This window comes from Hemibagrus wyckioides, linkage group LG01 (assembly GCF_019097595.1).
Source record: "Hemibagrus wyckioides isolate EC202008001 linkage group LG01, SWU_Hwy_1.0, whole genome shotgun sequence".
NCBI classification, from domain to species: domain Eukaryota; kingdom Metazoa; phylum Chordata; class Actinopteri; order Siluriformes; family Bagridae; genus Hemibagrus; species Hemibagrus wyckioides.
Window position 1 is genome coordinate 24,825,780 of NC_080710.1, and position 21,311 is coordinate 24,847,090.

General features: G+C 40.6%; 1 protein-coding gene across 1 annotated transcript in view; it reads left to right on the forward strand.

Annotated features, from left to right (window-relative positions):
- reck (reversion-inducing-cysteine-rich protein with kazal motifs) overlaps positions 1-21,311 on the forward strand; it is a 65,686-nt gene that overhangs the window by 4,728 nt on the left and 39,647 nt on the right. The window contains exons 2-3 of the mRNA XM_058389192.1: positions 15,816-15,874; positions 21,022-21,096. Coding sequence (XP_058245175.1) covers positions 15,816-15,874; positions 21,022-21,096 — 134 coding nt within the window. The remainder of the gene's footprint in view (positions 1-15,815; positions 15,875-21,021; positions 21,097-21,311) is intronic.

The window sequence follows — 21,311 nt, forward strand, 5'->3', positions numbered from 1 at the left end:
GACAGACAGACAGACAGACAGACAGACAGACAGATAGATAGATAGATAGATAGATAGATAGATAGATAGATGGTCTTTATCAAAAGCGCAACGTATTACAGTAATTCTCATGGCTGGATTGAGAAGCTGTCACTTCCAATGGTTTTCAACAGGATCCATGGCAAGCACATCACACACCAAAGTGGGAGTCAAAGCTGGGAGAGACACGACTCATTTGTTTACAGTGAAATGGAGTGGATCTTTTGCTAAAAAAAAAGTGTTCATAGTTCTTTTGGTGAATGTCGGATATGCACAGCTGCGAATGTAGTTAATATCAAGTACAGTCCTGGTCCTGGCGTGCAGCCTTCTATAGATCCTGGGACTTTATTCCACTTTTACTGTCTATGTCTATTTCTTACTTCACACTGAAAAACATCCACTAGATTATTATTTTTTTATTTGCACATACAGTCTTAGAGGAAATACGTGCCCAGATGTATCGCGTTATGTGCTCCTTGTTGGTTTTGTGTGAAAGAATTAGTGTAGTGTATAGCCCTGTTTTTGTGGGCTATACACTACACTAACGTTTTTGTGCTTATATTGATAACACTAAGTAGGGTTATTCATTGGCAGTTGCTGCTATTTGCCCTGTGGCTCCTGATGAAGTCACATGGTTTTGTTTTTCAGTGTGCTGCTCTGCAGGTCTCCAGCAGCAGTAGTGCAGCCTGGTGAAGCAACTTGCAGCAGTAATAAAATGAAAGCCTGTGGGCTTTGATTAGAATAACACTGCGAGAAGCTGCAAAGATTCACTACCACAGATTTCTGTATTATTTTTTCGGAATCGCACGTCGTCTGCTGCCATCTCTGTATTTGTTAGTACGGGCTGGATGTTTGGACACGGTCCCTCAGCTTGTCAGGATTAGGAGGCGCTCTTACGTAACAGGGTCGGACGCTTCTCTCGTTTGATCCCTTGCCAGCCGATCTGTTGAGCAAGTCCAGCAGTCACGCTCTTTATCTAAACACATGCGAACCATTTCATTCATTGCGTCCTCTCTCTGCCTTCAGCGTGCCCGAGTATGACATGTCTATAGCGTGTCTCTTTTCTGATGTCTTATTATTGAATCTGAAACCGTAGTGTTCTTCTGCTCCGTACGAGAACTTTCTGGTTCTTGACATCTGCCGAATAAAAGTGAGAACTCGAACTCTTCAAAGCTCGGCTAACACGCACCGTATACATCGTAAACACCTGCTGTACACATGTGTGAAGCTCCACATCAGGATTCCTGTTGCGACCACATCTTTATGCCATCTTCACCTACATGGCGCATGAACCGTCAGGATTCCATGGCTTTAAGATATGTAAATAAGTGTATAAAATATTTCCAGATGTGTTTACAGCAGACATGGATGTTTTTTGATATGGACATTTATTTTTGGAAGAAATAATTCAGTGAGCATTTTTTGGGATTATCCTTTTTGGCTTGAGCTCACTGCAGACCTCCGTCACATCAGTCCACATTAGGGTCTTAACAAATGAAGCAATTCTCGACGCAGTTCAGTTTTATAACACAAATCGTGAGACGTGTGTCCAAGAAGAAGAAGCGTAACTTCAAGTACTCGGACATTGCACTTATTCAACTGAGAAAACCAAGTCTGAATGTTGGACATTTCATGCACTCACAGCTTTGCTTATGTAGCAGGAAAAGGGCGGGGCTACCAAGCACTGACGTTGGATGAGAAAAAAAAAATCAAGATGGCTGCCAACACTCCAGTGCACAAGACATGTGTTTGACGTCATTCACCATCAGCTGGGAAGCAACTTATACTTCCGGTTAGTATAAAGAATACACTTTTAAAATTCCACCACTTAATGCTAGACTACATAGTGCGTAGTGTAAGTGCATAGCGTGTAGTACATCATTTGGGATGCAGCTTGTGATTCATGGAGATTTCGCCGCTCCAACACATGACTGTCTGTAGCCGCTGTGTCTCGTTTGAGGACTCAAAATAAATAATTCACTTTGTATTTTGTGGCTGCAGCCTTGAACTCGGAGAAGATAATAGAGTAGCCATTCACTGGTTCTCTGAAGTGGCAGCTGTGTGGGGCTTTCCATCCGCTTCTTTAATTTTTGAACTTTGAAAATGCAAATGAAAGAAAATCTGAATGGATACAAAAAAAAAAAAAAAGACGCCTAAATATCAGAAAAGTTTATACGCTAGACTGAGACAGATCTGCTGATCTATTGATGAAGCCAAAATGCAAAAAAAATGAATGATGGAAATAATTTTTTATTAAATGGCGACTTTGGAAACATGTGGTACGTCATGTTTTAGTTATAGAGCTACATAATTCTATCTAAATAGAATTATAGCCACAGAAGTTACTCGTGATCTGTCTGGAAAGACAACGAATCGAATGTTTCATAAAATATCACAGCAACCGAAAAAAATTATTGAAAATGAATGAAAGACTATACGTTACATGGTCCATCTGTTCATTAGCTGCTGTTTTCTATCCATCCACAGATGGAAGAAAAAGAGTCGTGCACTTTGTGTGTTCAATCCCTAATCGCTTATACATCATCTGCAGGGTTTTTGCATGGTTATAGTTAAAGGAAACAGATTCAGTTACATTTTCAGTAAAATTATGAAACATTTGGAAATGTGGCGTATGGTATTTTTTCTTCATCGTTAACTTTTATAACCCTGGGCGTCAAGACATTTTATACCCTGAAACACTGCAAGCTGCATACATCCTCAGTTAAGCTTGGCTTCGTGACATAAATGTCTTGACCGAGGTTGTGCTTTCAGGAAAAGAAGTGAGAGGATTGGAATGTTTTGCATTTCTTCTTATTTCTTCCCTCCCGGTCATTCCAACAAGAGAATCAGCTATTACAACACGACAGCATTTTAGCTCTTGTCAAAAGTTGATTAACCGACGCACAGGAAGTCAACTTTGACCCCGGACCCATTATTCCTTCTTCCTCCAAAAGGCAGAGCTGCCGAGCAGGAATGCAGGAGTAAAAACAGACAAGAATCGACCATTCAACATAGTACATCTTTACGACTCCAGCTACTAAAGATGGGAGGGAAAGTACGCTAATGGTCATTTCAGCCAGCAAGCAGTTAAAAGGCTGTTGAATCCTTGGCTTGTAGCAATTATTAACTATGCTTCCTTTATAAAGTCAGGAAGCCGTGCGCCATGCTTTCACTCCAGCTGCGGAAAAAAAGCCGTAGAGCCGAAAATCAGAGGGAAAAGCTGGGGGGAAAAAAGTACGCAAACAGGAAGTGCACAGGCAGGAAATTCAAGCCATGTTTTGAGCCTCGTAACTCCGCTCTTCATCAGCCGAGAACACTTGCGCAGAGATTTTCTATTTCAGACTTTGTTTGTCACAGAGTAAATATCCTTTTCATCCCAGCTTTGGCTCGATTCGAGCGCTCTGTTTTTCATGATTCAAAGTGGGAAGAACATTTTGACGCTCCGTGAGCCTCGAATGAACCGTGACCAGCTCGAGCTGGCTCCGAAGTAGAAACAGCCAGGACCTGGGAGACACACCCTCTTATTAAGCCCAACAGATGTTCCAGTCAAGACCTCCATGACACTGACACCTTGGCAGCACAAAGTGAACAGGGCTTGTGTGCATTCACATTCCCTCGGGCCGTCGAGCAGTAGGACTTCGACCACAGAATATGATTATAACACAGCAGCGACTGTTCAGATTACCATGCCTGGAGTCGACATGGCACGATTTACACACGACTTCCCTGCTCTTCTCTCACCAGAAGACTGAACGCTTAAGTCCAACCTCAGGTTGGGAACGAGGTTCTTAGTCAGCCACAAGAGATTCTGCTGTACACACCCTTCCTTCTTCAGCATCTACCCAGAAATACAACCCAAAAATTCAAACATTGCGGTTACACGATGAAACTTGGCCACATAAAGTACTGTCCACAAGGGGGGAAAAAAGTCCTTTGTAATTATCTGCGAAAATAATGGAAAGTGACCGAGGGATAATGCGGTCTGGTGTTGATTGCTATAGATAGAGGCCAGGAGAAAATCCCTGTACATTTCCCAAAACACTGGGTTAAGCATGACACAGGCATCGGTCACTGCCTGAATATTTGGCATGCAGTGCAGCATGGAAGGAGGTCTCAAAGAAATCCTGCTCTGTTTTTCTCCATCTGAAATTTTAAATAAATCTTGAAATATATTTTTTTAAATAATATAAAATAATATTATTTATTTATTTATTTATTTATTTATTTATAGTCTTTTTCTGACCCAGTAAAATAGGACATTAGTAATTATATTAAATAGAAGTAGAAGTTTAAAAGTAAAAGTTTCATTATTTAAAAAAAATAAATAAAATTGACTAGATTTAATTATTTTTACTTGTTTCATCATAACATCTGGAATAGATTCACTCTGGAGAATGCTATTCTGCCGACAAAAAATATATACTCTGGACTTGTTTCCTATAAGATATGATATGAAGGAGGATTCATCACATCGTCCTCCTTTGCTGTAATGCTCTTACTGTATATCACACATGTGCATACACACATGGACTCTCAGCAAGTACATCAAGCAAAAATGGCAATATTTAATCTGTCCTTCTTGCTGATACATATCAGAGTCATGATGAAAAATTTAAAAATAGAATTAAACAGTTTCTGAAATCCTGACAAATAAACAAAGCATTAATACGAGAGCATTTTGTAATATTGATCAATTTAATGCAAAGTGAACATAGCATATCCAGTATGTTGCATCCATGATTCTGCATATATGTATATATATATATATATATATATATATATATATATATATATATATAAAATAAATTTGATATTTTATATATATATATATATATATATATATATATATATATATATATATATATAGATAAAATATCAGCACTCTGTGATTTTAATAGCTCTTCTTGTGCCATTAGTTCCATCATTGTGTACATGCGGGCTCCATCTGTTAATTGCCAAGCTCTCTGATGTTTTCTGTTGAGTAGTACAGTGAGGAATTGCTTTTCTTCCTCGTAGCAGCAGCTCAGAGAGTACAGGAGGAAACAGCATGGACGCGGCATAGCAGATGTCCCATTCACACTGAGGAAGGCACGCGTCACACAGCCTGATTGATAACTGCCCATATGTGGGCATCACAGGGAGCCTGGCAGCTTTGGAGCGGCTCAGACTCGACGGCCGGCTCCACACAGAGAGAGATGACGATAAAGTTTGAGCAGGTGGCGCCTTTTAATCAAAGTGTCTTTACGACTGAGGCTAAGGAACTGCAGAAAGATGTTCTTGCTACAGCATTGCTTGTACCCTAACAGGATTTAACAGTGGTCCGTTGTCGCTCATTCGGGAAGCTATCTTGTCAGCGTGTAGTGTTTTTCACTTTCTCTGTATTTAACTGTCATTTAGGACAACAGGCAATACGGTCGCACTGCATTAACAGCGAGCTGTCTTACACCGACAGTTACTCCGCTCATTTCATCCGTCTACTCCTCTATTGTTCTCCTGCACCCCCCTCCAAGTGTCAGTGTGTGTCTTAACAGCTTGAAAGGATTACCTCAGACCCCATGCTGCCCACTAACACATCAGGGTTTATCTTTAGAGTTGTCGAGGGCACGTCTCCAACCGGGAAATTGAAAACCTCATTCCATCTGCCTTTATTATTATTTTTTTTTCTTTTTAAAAAGAAATTAACCTCATCAAACAAGTATATTCATTTGTTCATTTGTCCATTCATCCATCTTCACTAAATGCCTTATCACAGATCTAGAGCCTATCCCAGGAACACTAGGTGTGAGGTGGGATTACACCGTGGGTAACACACCAGAGCACCACACACATATTCACACCTAGGTGCACTTTATCTCACCTACCAGCATGTTTTTGAGAGGTGGCAGGAAAATAAGGAGCTCCCACACAGGAGAAGATTATAACTCCATACAGACAGTCCTGTGGTTTGAAACCAGGGACCCTGCAACTGTGAGGCAGGAACATGACCCATTGCATCACTACACAACCTCTGTAGGAGCTTAGTGGTTATGGTGTTGGACTACTGCTCAGAAGGGCCTTGGTGCCCGATGATGCCCGAGATAGGCACAGGCTCCCCGTGACCCGAGGATAGATCGGATAAGTGGTACAGACAATGAAATGAAAAACTACTGCTCAGAAGGTTTGAATCCCAGTTTCACCAAGCTGCTACTGCTGGGCCTCTGAACAAGGCCCTTAGCCCTCAATTACTCATTTGTATAAAATGAGATAAATTGTAAGTTGCTCTGGTTATGACCTCTGCCAAATACAAGAAATGTAAATGAATCACCATTTTAGTAGTATACTACAAGTATTTAATTCTGCAATAAATTCTGCCACCTGTCTCATGGATATCACCAAAACAGGGTAAACTGGCCTATTAAATTTATATGGATTTTTTTATGTATACACTTAGTGATCACTTATAGTATCCATGCATATTCATGCAATTTCCCAGTCAGCAAAGCACATGGCAGCAGCACAATGCATAAGATCATGCAGATACAGGTCTAGAGCTTATAACAAGTTAAGAGCTTCAGTTATTGATGTCAACAAGGTGTTTTCATCCAGACAACGAGTGCTCTGCAACACTCTATGGATTGTTATGCATAAAAATCCCACATCAGCAGTGTCAGAAATACTCAACCCATCCTGTTTGGCAATAACAACCTCACCATGATCAAAGTCATTGAGCTCACATTTCCCCCATACTGATGTTTGATGTGATTAGTGACTGAAGCCCTACACTACTACCATGTTGACTGCCTGATTTGATTGTTACATGAATAAACAGGGCTACAGGTGTTCCTGTTAAAGTGGCCAGAGAGCATACTAGGATCAGCCATAACATTAAAACCACTGATAGGTGAAGTGAATCATGTTGAATTATCTTGTTACAGTGGCACCTATCAAGAGGTGGAATATATTACAAAGCAAGTGAAGCAGGACAGATGAGAAAGCTTATTGGTCAGAGTGCTCATGCTGACTCCTGTCCACTGTCAACAATGGCTACGTGAGCATCAGAAGCAGACCATGGAGCAATGGAAGAAAGTGGTCTGGACTAAGAAATTTTTTTATATCATGTTTCCTGGGAAAGAAATGGCACCAGAATGCACTTTGGGGAAAAAAGCAAGCCGGTGGAGACAGTGTGACGATCTGGGCAATGTTATGCTGAGAAATCTCGGGTTCTGGCATTCATGTGGGTGTTACTTTGACACATACCACCTACCTAAACATTGTTGCAGTCCAAGTACACTCCTTCATGGCCACCCTAATGCCAGTAGCCCTTTCTCAACTGGATAACGCCCCAGCCACACCGCATAAATTGTGTAGGAATGATTTGAGTGTTCAGAGTGTTGACTTGGCCTCCAAATTCCCCAGATATCAGTCCTATCAAGCATATATGGGATGTGCTGGACAAACATGGAGGCCCCACATCTCAACTTACAGAACTTAAAGGATCTGCTGCTAACATCTTGAGATACCACAGCACACCTTCGGAGGTCTTGTGGAGTCCGGGCCTCTACGGCTCAGAACTGTTTTGACACGATATCAGTCAGGTGGTTTTAATGTTATGACTGATCGGTGTGTATTAGAATGCAATCACTGAACTGTAACAGAGCTGTTTAGAAATGAAATATTGCAACACATAGTGTATTGTAAAAAAAAACAAAAAAGACTTTGACACAATATTTTGAAATATAATCCAAAATTAAGTTCAAAGCTAAAACCCTATAACCCTTAATGCCATTTCCTTTCTTACCACAAGGTCAGTATACAGGAATGCTCTTAACATTCCACAGGCTTTCTGTTTCTGATCAGAATGAGCAGATTGGTGGATATGCAGCTCCTAGACTTTCTCATTAAGGAAGTGAGTAACAATCCTTAAATGAAGAAAACAGAAAGTGTAAAGAGTAAAAACCAACACTAAAACTCAGGACGTAGTCATCTCTCAGAATCTTTTTTTTTTTTTTTTTTTTTCACTGTTCCCTTCTAGCTAATTTCCTGCTAAACATTCAAGACACACACCAGATGCTTAATGGAATTCATGTGCATTTATTTTACTGGATTTGGCTAACACCATTTCGTTCAGACAGGGTCCAGTCACGTCTGAATCCATTTCTTTCTCTTGACCTCTATTCTTCCTGCTCTCTACTCTTTCAGCTTAGTCTTCTTGTAGCTCCTTCTGCAGGCTTCACATCTGTCTGCAAGGCTCTCTTACTGTATCCTGAAGTGTATAAATAGTGTATTTCATTTTAGTATTGAGAGATATTTACTTGCTGTTTCATGCTAGCCATGTAGGCCTTGAGGAGACGGACAGAATGTATGTTCATGTGACATTCTGTGTAAATAATTAGAAGAGAACTAATATTTGAACAATAAAATATTAATGTTAGAACATTTGCATTCGCATTTACTACACAGATAAATGGCTTAGCGTAGAATACCAAAGGTATTATAAAATACTAATAAAATTTGAAGTAAATACTTTTACCAAGGCAATTATATAACATGCTTTAACGTAGGAATCTGTCTCTGTCAGTGTGTCAGTATATGGTATGTGGACACCTGACCATCACACCCAGATATGGTTCTTCCCCAAGTTAAAGGCAAACAAATGTATATATTTGTATGCTGAATCATTACAATATCTTTTCACTGAAACTAAGAGGCTCAAACCTGTTCCAGCACGACAATACCTCTGTGCACAAAGCAAGATCCATGAAGACCTGGTTTGTGAAGGTTGAAGTGGAAGAACTTGAGTGTCCTGCACACAGAGCCCTGACTCTGACTCAACCCCACTGAACACCTTTGGGATGAACTGGACCACTGACCTTCTCACCATCCCAACATCAGTGTCTGATCTCACTAATGCTCACAAATGCTGATGAATGATCACAAATCCACACAGCCATACTCCAACATCTAGTGGAAAGCCTTCCCAGAAGAGTGGAGCGCAGTATAAAAGCAAAGTGGGACTAAATAGAATGAGATGTTCAACAAGGACATATTGTCAGATGTCCACAAACCTTTGGCCATAGAGTGTAACTACACTGCAGATATTCTGAATAGTGGCAGTTAAACTTTTACTCTGACTGGATAATTTAATTCCTGACAGATTTTTGTATACACATTCAAAATTAGCATAACAATAGCATAACAAATTCCAGTATAGCACGTTTTTTTTGTTGTTGTTGCTGTCCTTCTCCTCATTAGCAGCCTCTAGGAGGCCTGACAGTAAAAATTCTGGCTAGTGTTTTTAGCTGCTCTTCGTGTAAACATAATCTTTAGACATTAAAGCAAATGCAGAACTGATAGTTACACTAAGGAAAAATAATAAAGGCACAATTAACTGTTACATATTCATGTAAAAAAAAAAAGACACAGTCATTGCTAGCACAGGCGATTGTTGCTATGCCTTTTCATCAACTTACAGAGCAACTGTAATTTGTATACCCAGGGCTGAATGTCTAGCGTCCTTCTCTCAGGGCCAGCAGAACAAAGGGATGCAGACGGGTGCACGGAGTACGGAGGACCAGAGCTGCAGTTTGGCCTGAATGCTCTGCTGCACCTTCAATTGTGTCATTAAAATGGCAGCTTGTTAAAGGAGCTGGGCGGCAACCACAAAGGGAACCCAGATTGCCCTGCTGCCCTTAACAGTGCAGAAGTACTTCAAGCAGAAATTTCCCAATTACAGTGAGCAAGAGCCAGCTTCAGCTATGCAAATCCTGACCTAAGAGGAAAAAAGCAAGACAAATAAAGCAAGCTTGTCTCAGATAATATTTGTATTTGCTAGAACTAACGCTTGCTCCTCAGAACTCATAAGGTAGGACAATAAAGGTGCCAGACTTTTGTTTTGGCAAGTAATTAGCCTTGACAAGAATCTTATCAAGGCTTTTATCTAAAGTATTTTCAGCATTGCCAAATCAGTAGTTGCTTAGAGTTCAGGCTAATTCAGGCTAATTCAAGCTCCCGATTCTGCAATACTTGTGCAATACTTCAGTGCTTCATATGATTGCATCTCTATATATGAGATGTGGCTTTAACCAGAAAGAAATTGTTTGTTTGAATTACATATGAATCCTATGATTATGCTCCATAGAAAACATAGGAAAAAGTTTCTTTGATAGGTTCTAGACTCTGTCAAGTTTATAATTGGTCTCAAGTAGAGATCTGTGCTGGACTGTACAGTTTTTCCCCCATGCAGATGATATTTTCTAACCAATATAGTTGGTCCTTTTTCTCTAAATATAAACAAAATAGTTCAATAATTTAAACCAGGTAGTAATTAACTATTTTTACTAGTACACCAGTGCTTTGGTCGACTTGTCTGACATCTACAACCTGTCTAAAAAAATGAATTATTTTATCTCTGCAGGTCTGATATAAAATGAGTTGGCACAGAATTTTAGTGGTTGAAGATAAACACCTTCAAATTTGGGATGCTCATGAACAAGCACTTGCGGTGTCGCAGAGAGCAGAAATGGGTTTGATATCACCATTTACTTTGAAGATAGAGATATTTGAGTGAAAAAACCTAACTGTTTTTGGTTTTATGGAACATTTATATGAATATATTACTCCTAACAAGCCAGGTCAAAACAGAAATACTTGAAATAAATAGTTTCTGTAACTGAAAATGGTTTTTCAGTTATAGAAATAAATGAAAAACTACAAATTCTAAAAGTCTTTAGTGTCTACGTTTACCTTTAAGTTTGACATAAGAAAGAAACTCAACCATGATAAGAATCTGTCAGATTCATAACTGTATTGAATTCATTTAGAACACATTACCTGTTGTCGTATTTAGTTACATCCCTATCCCCAACATCCAGGATGTTTTACTTCCTTCCTATCAACCAATGGTCCTGGTCCATATTGACTGGAACCCTAAAGAGCAGTTGCTCAAGAAGAAGAAAAATGGTAGGATCATTCGTTGTACACCAATGGCTCTTCCTTCAAAGTTGTTCATATCTAAGAATTCACTGTCAACTTTTCTGCCAACCAGTTCCACCAACTTCTCCATTTTGCTCTTGTGTTCATTCTGTTGTTGGTCTCATCATCATCACTCCTCTGTACTTGCTTGGTGCATAGATTGGCTTGATATTAAATTTTTGGAAGGTCACATCTTCTTCAAGGTTCAAGGAACTAAATTTGCTCTAATCCCTAATTCTTTGCTGCTGGATGCATCAGTAAATGCTCATATCATTGTAGTACTAGTAGATGTTGAACTCTGGTCACATCCCTACACACTCTGCTTTGTTAATGTCTGGGATATTTGCCCCCTTTGTTGCTTAAGGGCATGGCACTTTGACCAGACAATCTGTGAAGGAATGCAAGCGTCTGGGTTTTGCAAGCTCAAGCAGAGACAGTCCAGGAACAGATGTCCCCCTGAGACCCTGCTCCTATTTTTTGGTCCTCATCTCTGGATTGAACCCATGTGAGCCCAACATGTCAGGGGCCATTGTGTCTGCTGTTCCTCATGCTGACATTTCTGAACCCAAATGCAATCCAGAGGCACCTTGTGGAAATGTCTTGGGAAGTTTCGGAGTGTCACAGCTTCGCATCCAGAGTATCCCCAACCCCCTGTTTTGCGCCTTTCAGTTTTCATGTCTGGTTTTCATTCGGTTTTGATCAGCTTCGTTGGGCCTGTCAGAGAGCTGCCCTTTAAAGTTGGCTTTAATTTCTGCCAGAGATGCCTTCTTCTCTGGACATCAAATGCACACTTTCACATGCACCCAACGTGCGACAGGCTTGTGGGTGTTACACTCCCCCTTCTCTTCCTGTACCGCTTAAACGCTGCTGGATCTCCTCTTCCCACTGCTAAAAACACGCTTTGGGAATGGGAGGGGTAGAAAGGGGCTTCCTGTGGCTTGTCGAAAAAGAGGCTCGATTTAGATGTTTACATGAAGGACTTGGTTGGGGGGGAGGGTTGGGTCACAGAGGGAGGGGGCCGAATTTAGGGGGGTCACAGAGGAGAATTCCTTTGATGTGGCTTGTGGGTGGCATTATTACTTTTCTTTCAAAAACAGGGACACAGTAGCGGGTAAGCCCAAAACGCTAGCACATGTGAGCCTCGCTGTGGAGATAATCAGCAACCTCTTTTCTGTGGCCCAAAAACTTGTCGTAATTATTGCAGACAAACACAAAGCACAGATCTCTCGAGCGCTTTTCCGGGTCGAGGCCGAACACATTCTCTTGGCACTCCTAGCCAGAATATTTGAATCAGGTCTACTATAACTCTCATTAGAAAGTGCATCCTAATACTTAATACTCTTTCCAGACATCGTTCCTCTGCTAATATTCACGAACAGACTGTGACTGTGGTAGCTAAGCAGTGTGAGCACTCTTCTGATGAATCTACTTCACACTTTGAATGAATGTTTTTCACAAATTTAACAGCCTAGTCATACAGTTCCGAAACTCGGAGAGCCCATCATAGAGAGTTATCCTTTATCAGAAATAATAGATGTCTCACTACAGAATGAATTTTTTCTACTTTTCGTGTAAAACCAGACAAAGAACTGCTTTCTGTCACAGAAAGAGGTTGTTCGCCAAATGGCCAACCTTTTCAAGAAAGCACTAGAACAACATTTCCAGACGACGTGCCTCGGAATTATTTTAGTGCAATAGATACATTTTGTGATGAAAGTATATTTTGCTATAAAAAAAATTTCAGAAAGTGATTTCTTGTAGAAAGCCAGTGTGCACTGTTTACTGCAGTAGCCTTTTAATCATTTGACACAAAAATGCTGCTGCTTCTGTTGTTTGGCTGTTTTGTAGGTTTGACATATTTCTGCAATTATTGTCATAAATAAATAACAGGCTTGAGAGTGAATAGACGAATTTGCTGATGAAAAATTTCCTTCAAATATTTTGACTTCTTTTTTTCTTCTGATCATTTTGACTCTTGACATTTCAAGAGTCATTTCATTAAGCTCTCTGATATTAACGTACACCCCGGAAGCCCCGCCTCCTTCACTTCACTTGCCTTGACGCCATATACTACCTTCACTCATACAGCGATTTTGTGCGGTTCTAGTATGAAGTCTTCAGTATGTGTTCCTACTGTTGCTATAGTAACGACATTTAAAAGTGGGTGGAGCGACACATCAGTTTTCTTGCCTCTAAAATGAAATATTCTGGAGGGAGATTTGGTGTTTGTGTATAAAATTCAGCAGTGTATATATGCATCTTATCATACGAGATGAAGGAGAAGCAGTGTGTGCTTTTTGACACGGATCACATGCACTCTACTGTCTTCAGTCTGATTGGAGGACACTGCATTATATCACTCCATATTTGCACTGTTCAACTTTTCTCAACTTTGTTGCATCTCTGGACATGCCTGCATCTTCCATCACCCAACATTCGCTGTCATCAGATCTCTGGTTGCGAGTTCGCCGTTTGTGTAGCATGACGTAGAATTGGACCTGACAAAACCGCGATATCACATCGCGACTCTGCTTTCTCAAAAACATTCCGCATCTCCTAGCATTGCAGAGATTCCTGCAAAGACATACACCAGGTTCTCACCAAGTGTACCAATGGCTAAATGTAAGGTAGTGCTCGTTTTTGCTTAGTTAGTGCGTCATTTGAAGAACATCAGCTTTACCCTTCGATATCGAAAGCTGACATATCAGTGTTAGCTCATTACAGAAAGCCGTCTCTTTATCAGGACCTCGAGAGGTGAAGCATCCTGCACTCTTTCACTCCTGATTACGTCTGGCTGTTTCAGCGATAGAATCCAGTTCCAGTCCAGACACTCAGCAACAGGCCCCCATGACTCTCTCCAGAGCCAGCGATGTCGATCAAACCTGCACTTAGCGCTGAACAATCCTAGCCCGCACTCTACTCCTCCTTACACCATCCGAACGGAAAAGAGACAAGTAAAATACAGACAGGACAAAAGAAAAGAAACAGATCGAATCACGCTGATGAAAGGCTCAGGCTCTGGACGAGACGCAAATGGACGACGGCCGAGGCTGGGCAGAGATGAAAGCGCGTGCGTCTGATAATAATGACATTTTCTGGAAGAGCATAAACAGATGAGAATATGTTTGTATAAGGTCCTCAAAGCCTCACCTCCCTGTTGTGATTATTATAAACAAACCGTTGCGTCCACACACAAAGAGCGTGCTCTTTCTCATGTGAAACCCACAGGTCTGTTTACACACGCTCTCTTCACTGAAGGGACTTGTTGTGTTGTTTAGTACGTTTTTGTGGCTTCGTTTTTTTTTTTAATTCCCTTAATGGAGAAAAATATACAGTTCATTAGTTTCTGCTATTTCTTTTAATTACTTGAAATTACAGATTCGGGTTGCACTAGAAGAAAAACACTGACTAAAATATCTGGAGTGTGTTTTTTCTGCCTAAACAACTGTTTCTCATTTACTCTTGTTACTTAACTGTTGTTTTCATCCTCAAAACCGTGACTCTGAATAATGCTGCTCTGTTGGGTCATTATTATTGACTCTGTGTTCTAGCAGCAACGTTAAGGAACGGTTGAGCCAAACATGAAATTGTTCCCAAAATCTAGCCAATCAGACAAGATGTTTTTGTCCAATGTTAGCTGTGAGGCAATTGAGAGAAGTTTAGATCTGCCAGACTGCATGCCTAAATCACCAGATCCAGGAGACATCATTATCCCTCAGAAACCATTTGCAGGTTTATATGTCTGGATTTTACATATTGAACATTTAAAGTGTTTTTTTTTTACAGCTACCTATCCGGGAAATGAAAAAAGGCACCTCATGCTTTCTCTGACACATGAACAAAGCCACCCTTTCAGCCGAACCTGCCACCAGGGCCAGTAATGTACCGCTATATTGAGTACTCAAGACCAATGACGTACTTTCCATCCAGGGCTAGTTACTCACTTGGATGTCTAGCCATGGATTACTGTCAGGATTCAGTCTTCCAGTAACAGGGCAGTAAACCTTTAGACAGGAATCTCAGTATACAGGGGTTTTTTCCCCCAAAAAAAGTAGCAGATCACTTTCCCTTTACTTTTTTTTTTTTTTTTTTTTGGTCATAAGAAAATTACTTAACACTGAAAAAGAGGAAAAATGAAAAGCTAGGTAAAAATGTATAGCACTTTTAAAGATTCTGTAAGAAATTTTAACAACAGTATCAACTGCTCCCAAAATGAGCATGCAGTATGCAACTATTATTTTAAGAAACATTTTTTAAATGTTTATTTCTATAAGTTTCAAACCATGTCAGACACCAATAAACAAGTCTGCTTGAGACTTACCAACTCAACGAAAATTGAAAATGAGTGTGTGATGGTTTAAGATTTGCATTGCATTCATATCACCAATGGCAGCGTTCTTCAGGCTCAATAACACAGGAAGTGTAATCCATCAATACAGCACTGCTGTGGGGATGGGGACATTTATTTTTGCTGCCATTTTGAGGTCATGAGGCATCTCACTGAATGGTTTGATTGGGATGAAAATGATGTAAATCGTATAGAATAGCTTTCATAGTCACCAGATCTCAACCAAGTTGAATACCTGTGGGATTTTGGAGTGATGTATTAGGCAGGGTTCTCCACCATCATCAGCAACACCAACTTAGGGAATATCTTTTAGTGTTCATCTTTAAAGTACAGTTTCAGAGACATGATCTGGTTCCCTTGCCTTGTGGTTGTCCAGCATCTTATAATGACATACGCATTACTTTGGCAGTGTAAATGTAGATTGGAGTCTAATACTGCGCTGTTTTGTGTGTGTGTCTGTGTGTGTGTGTGTGTGTGTGTGTGCATGTTCCATTTACAGACCCCTCCTGCTGCCATCATGCCGCGGAGCTACCCCAGTGTAAAGACGCATGCGATCAGGTAAGAAATAAGTCACATGACAGTATTTTCTTCCACAGTTTACTCAGTAAAGTGTGTGTTTAGAGTGTATGCCTAGTCATAGCATTAACTTTTTCTAACCTTGGATTATTATTCAGTTATTCATTATAACATTATAAAGCATTTTATTTAGCATCTGCTATGAATTGTTCAGTAAAATGTGATCATTAGAGCCAGGACACAACTGAGTTTACATAGCCGCCTTCTTCAATATTCAATTCATTTATCAGAAATATATACTTTTAGGACAAAAATGATAAAAAAAATAAATAAATAAAAACTCCATGAGTGTGAATGTAAATCATTTCCCTTCTGCATGCTATATGGTCAGAAATGGCACTTGTTTAACCAGGACATTGATTCTAGTTTTAAAATAAAGTCCATCTGGTTTAAGTTCCATGATGGAGGCTTGAGTGCAAAACTGTTTGCCGTCTAAATCCATCTTCACGGTTACTAAGTGGTACCATCCACAGCAATCCTATGTCCAATACTGGCAAATCCAATAATCAGAAGATACAGAATAGATCAAATCTCAAGCATGATCACGAACCTAATAACAAGCGGGGGTCCGAAACAGGAAACAAGGCTTGAACTTAAAGTAACACATGCATGATAAGAGTTTACTAGGAGACAAACACACAGGAGTGTATAAATGCAAGAAGAAACTAACCTAAAGAACAGATGACCATCAGGAAACAAACCAGTGACACAATCAGGACAGAGACAGGACTAGGAAGCCAAATAAAAACACGTCATTGTAAGAGCATGTGCTGAGAAATGCACTGTGATGTGAGGTGATTTGTGACCTTCAGTAATTTGAGTAACTAATAGGAAAGGTATGTAGTTATAAGGGTAAGTCTGGAGCTGATTACAGGTCTCTAAAGGTTTAAGGGGTTAATGTAATCAGCATTTTGTAGAATTGATGATAAAATAGAAGTCACATTTGACATTTGGAGAAAATGGTGAGATTGTAATGAATTCGTTCTTAAAGTATAATTGATTCACATCTGGATATGGTAAGAATGTTACACTGGCCTTAATGCCATTTCTGACATTCAAGCGCTTGGCTGAACTTTAAAGCTCTGCAGCTCTATAGCGCTTAGTTAAAATAGACAAATACATTTTTTCATACGTGAGCATGTATACGGCCAATCCATCACTTGTTATGAGAAATGAGAAATGAGCTTTAGCAGAAGCAGAGAACACACAACCTTATTTTCTCAAATAGTGTATTTAATGTCAGCTCTGCTGGAAATATATAGACTATTTGGGTAAGAAGTGCTGGGTTTTTTCCGCTTCTTTGAAGTTGGGTGATGAGAAAGAGTGTGAGTGAATAAAAGTTTCCCTCACTCCTCCCATCATACTGAGGAGCAGGTGAGGGCTTTTTCGCTTACTTTTATTTACTGTGGGGAAAGTATGCGATGAGGCCAAGAAGGCTTTCACAGATTCCCGTCTGTCTCCTAAACTCCAAAGACATGAAAGAGATGTCTGAAAGGACTTTTTTGGGCAATCAGAAACAGCTGAGCCAGTGGCATTACTTTAACCTTGAGCCCTCTGGCAAGCACAAGCCCCCTCCTCTCTGAAAAAGAAAGTCCCATTCAGATTACAGTGGCTGTCCAGACAACGCGCCAGCTACCAGAAGCCCTCTTATGCCAATAATTGCACCTGCCAAAGAGAGGGAGGGGGAACACAGCACAATTTACGCCAAATCAGTGTGAGCATGTTGATCAATGAGTATCAGAAAAATGTGAAAATTCCGGATGGTGTATGTTCACATGAAAGAACAATATATACCTGATCTCAAAATGGGCAGAAAGATTTGAACCTGGAAAAATAGAAAATAGGAACTGGACCCTGAGTCTGAAATATTGACAGCTTGAAAGACATCACTGACAAAAACAAATGTAGGAGCTTTGAGTGTAGGACCATAATGACACCTTGTTAGTGCTGGACTGCAGCAGGGTTTCTGTGGAGAGAGAGAGAGAGAGAGAGAGACAGAGAGAGAGAGAGAGAGAGAGAGACAGAGAGAGAGAGAGAGGGAGGAGGCTTCCAGGCTGTGTCACTGTAATCGCCCAGCTATTTCACCTTAATGGAAGCTTGGAGCTTTGATGAGACGAGGCCTCGAGCCCCTTGAAAGAAGCAAGACGGCCTTCTTTAGATGTTCTGCCTGGCACCCGCCATTGATTTAGCCTTCGAAAAGAAAAGAGAGAAAAACTTTTCTAAATGGACTGGATAGGTCATTCACTCACAGAGGCTCTGGTCCTTTTCTGTTGGAGTGTGCAGCAGATTTTCTTTGAAGAGCCGCCAAGAAATCACTGGCCATCAGCTGCTCTTGTTTTAGATACACACAAAGAGGTTTTTGCCGACTATATGAAATTACCATACAGCAGTCTGGACTGGACATCATCATTAATCTGAGTTTATCAGCAAACATGCAAAATTTTAGTAACTTATGGACGGCTTGGGATCATTTGCACTTGTGGATGCCAAATTGTAAATATGTCATTAATTAAAGTGTGAAATTAAAGTATAATTGAAAATGTTAGGGTGTTTACATACATGTAGGAACCACAGATCTCAGTTGAAGGAACCAACAATTTGAACAATCACACATCTGTTGAGTTTTTTATTTTTTAGCCTGAGTGTGTATCTGGAGCCACAGATACAGTGTGAGAGTTAATTTGAGAGCATAATTGCCTCACACCTCCAGGTTGGGTGTTTTGCCTCACACCTCCAGGTTCACATATACATTACTGCACAGTGAAAATCTTTCTTCACATCTTTCATCCCAACTTTGGAAGTTAGGGTCAGCCATGATACAGCACCCCTGGAGCAACAGTGAGGGTTAAGGGCTTTGCTCACAGGCCCAACAGTGGCATCTTGGCAGTGCTGGGGCTTGAACCCCAATCTTCCAATCAACAACCCAAAGCACTTGAGTCATCACTGCCCACTGTTTAGATGTGTTCAAGGGTTTCCTCTGAAAATCCGGCTTCCTCCCCTAGTCCAAAGACATGCGTTGATTGGCATCTCTAAATTGTCTATGATGTGTGAGTGCATGTGCGATTGTGCCTTGTGATGGGTTGGCACTCATGGTTCAGTGTGTCCCCCACTTCATGCTTCATGTGACCTTGTGTAGGCTAAGTGATGGAGAAAATGGATGGTTGCATATCATTAATTCATACCCAAGAGAGCTAACAAATAGTATAGCATAGATTCTAGATGTGGACTTCATGTCTGGTGTCTGTTGCTGTCCTCCATTAGCACAAGAACTGTAAAAGATTAAACATCAGTAAAGAAGGCCTTCATGAGGCAACAAAATAATACATAGCAAAGAGACATAGCAAATCGTTAAACATGTTTAATACATGATGAGCTTAGCAAAAGGAAAACCACCAAATACCATGGACAGGCACACAGGCAAACCCCTCTCTCTTCAGATGTTGGAGAGTTCAAAAATCTCCAGGATGTAGACATGACTAGCATGAAGAGAACAACAGACCAGCATCACTTCAGAGGGCTCACCACAAGATGCAGACCACCATAAAACACATAAACAAGCCTGTAGAGTTCTGGGACACAGTGTCCTGAGCAGATGACATGAGAAGATGAGTGATAGAAAGAGGAATGTTTTGGAGAAAAACAGGAAATTCTAAAGCGTACTGCCTTACTACTGGTATTTATCAATGACATTTCAAATAGAAGGATCTTCACATTAGACAAACAGCTACACAGACTCAAAAGTCTACACTTCTTCACTACATTCATAGCAAAGGTCTTGCTAAACATCGTATTTTCCAGAAAATGTTTTGTCCCCCCCCCCAAAAAAACGGATGTTCTGCCCTTAAACGTCAGTTTTTGTCCCATTTTCAGTTCAATTTGCTGTAAGAGAGAAAACCACAACAAAACAATATTATGTTGCTGTCAGGTTAGTAATAGACTTGATTGTTTTAAACTGCAGCCTCTGCTAAAAGAAAGTAATCACCAATTGCTAAAGAGTTGTAGGTAGGAGATAGTAAGTGGATAGTAGGGAGAAGACGGGGAGATGGTTGGTGCCAACGATGCAGCATGTGGAAGTCAAGTCAGTTTTGGCAGATACTTTTCTGTCTTGCCTGCAGCAGTTAGGAAAAATGACAAACCGTCCTAGAGGCTTGAATGCTAATTAATCTCTCCCACTGAACGTTGTTCCAGAGTAATCCTCTCCACTATAAGCTGACTAAGCAAATTCAACCCACGAATGACACCGTCTTGCCTGTAGCCTTTGGGTTTGACTGATTTTCCTAAATAAAAAAAAACGAGAACTGATATTCTCTACAGCAGAGAGTTAAGCTTCAGGTTCATGCTCCGGGGTCGTGTCAGGCAGGTCCACAGCCACAGCTGAAGAAAAGGCATCAACGTTGACTTTCTGTTAAACCGCAGTCCTTTTCAACGGGTTGGAGGTTCAGATTCTACCTACACCCTAAGTTGGCATGTTCTCTGTCAGGGGGATGCTCCCTGTACTCCAGTTTCCTCCCTTACACCAAAGTACAACTGTACAGACTGTTATAGAAATCTATTAACCTTCTGACCAATCAGAATCAAGTATTCAGCAGTGCTGTAGTATAAGGCCAGTGGATTTTATTAGGTCCTGTTACAAAAACAGCCATGAACATTTAAGGTGGTTTCACATGTAGTACACTTTAAATTAACCCGAACTCAGTCCCGATAAAATAAAAGGGAACCACCGACTAGTGATCTTAGTGAGTATACAATGTAAGTGGATTTTAAAGAGGAACATTTTTTGTTTCAGATCCCTTGTTGTTCACACCACAGTCTCTTAAAAACTCGGACTCCAGTTATCTGTGGGTATTCTGGCATAACAAAAATCAACAGTCACACAAATCAGTTGAAACCACAAAAGGACTCAAAAAGTAACTGTATTCAGACCATCTCCTAAGATCTCAGTACGATTTGTTTGTGGGTTCTTTTGGGGAGTGTGTGGGGGGTGTCTAAGATCATTTGGAGCGTTCACAGATACAAGTTATATCGGCTTAAGACCACTTTGAGAGCTTGAAGGTGTGAAACCAGATTGCTATTAGAGTTGCTAATGATGTATTGATGTATGACGATGGTGTTTTCTTTTCTCCCCACAGCTTGCAACTATTAGAAGTGAATCCCGTCTGAAGCACCTTCTCCAGCGTTTACCAAGTTACTGTCCCGAGTCAATGGTAAGAACCTTCACCTGTCCTTCAAACCAAGCTCTAGAGTAAACAGAACACGTCCCTTGCTTTGTTTGACGTACGCCCCTCTGTTTTGGTCATACCTGAGCAAGGGGGAAAAAAGTATGAAGATAAAGGCTGACAAACAGCTTCATATACTCCACCCTCAAAACCTAATTACAAACCTGGAATGCTGGCAGGAGCAGCATGCAATTACAGTCAGC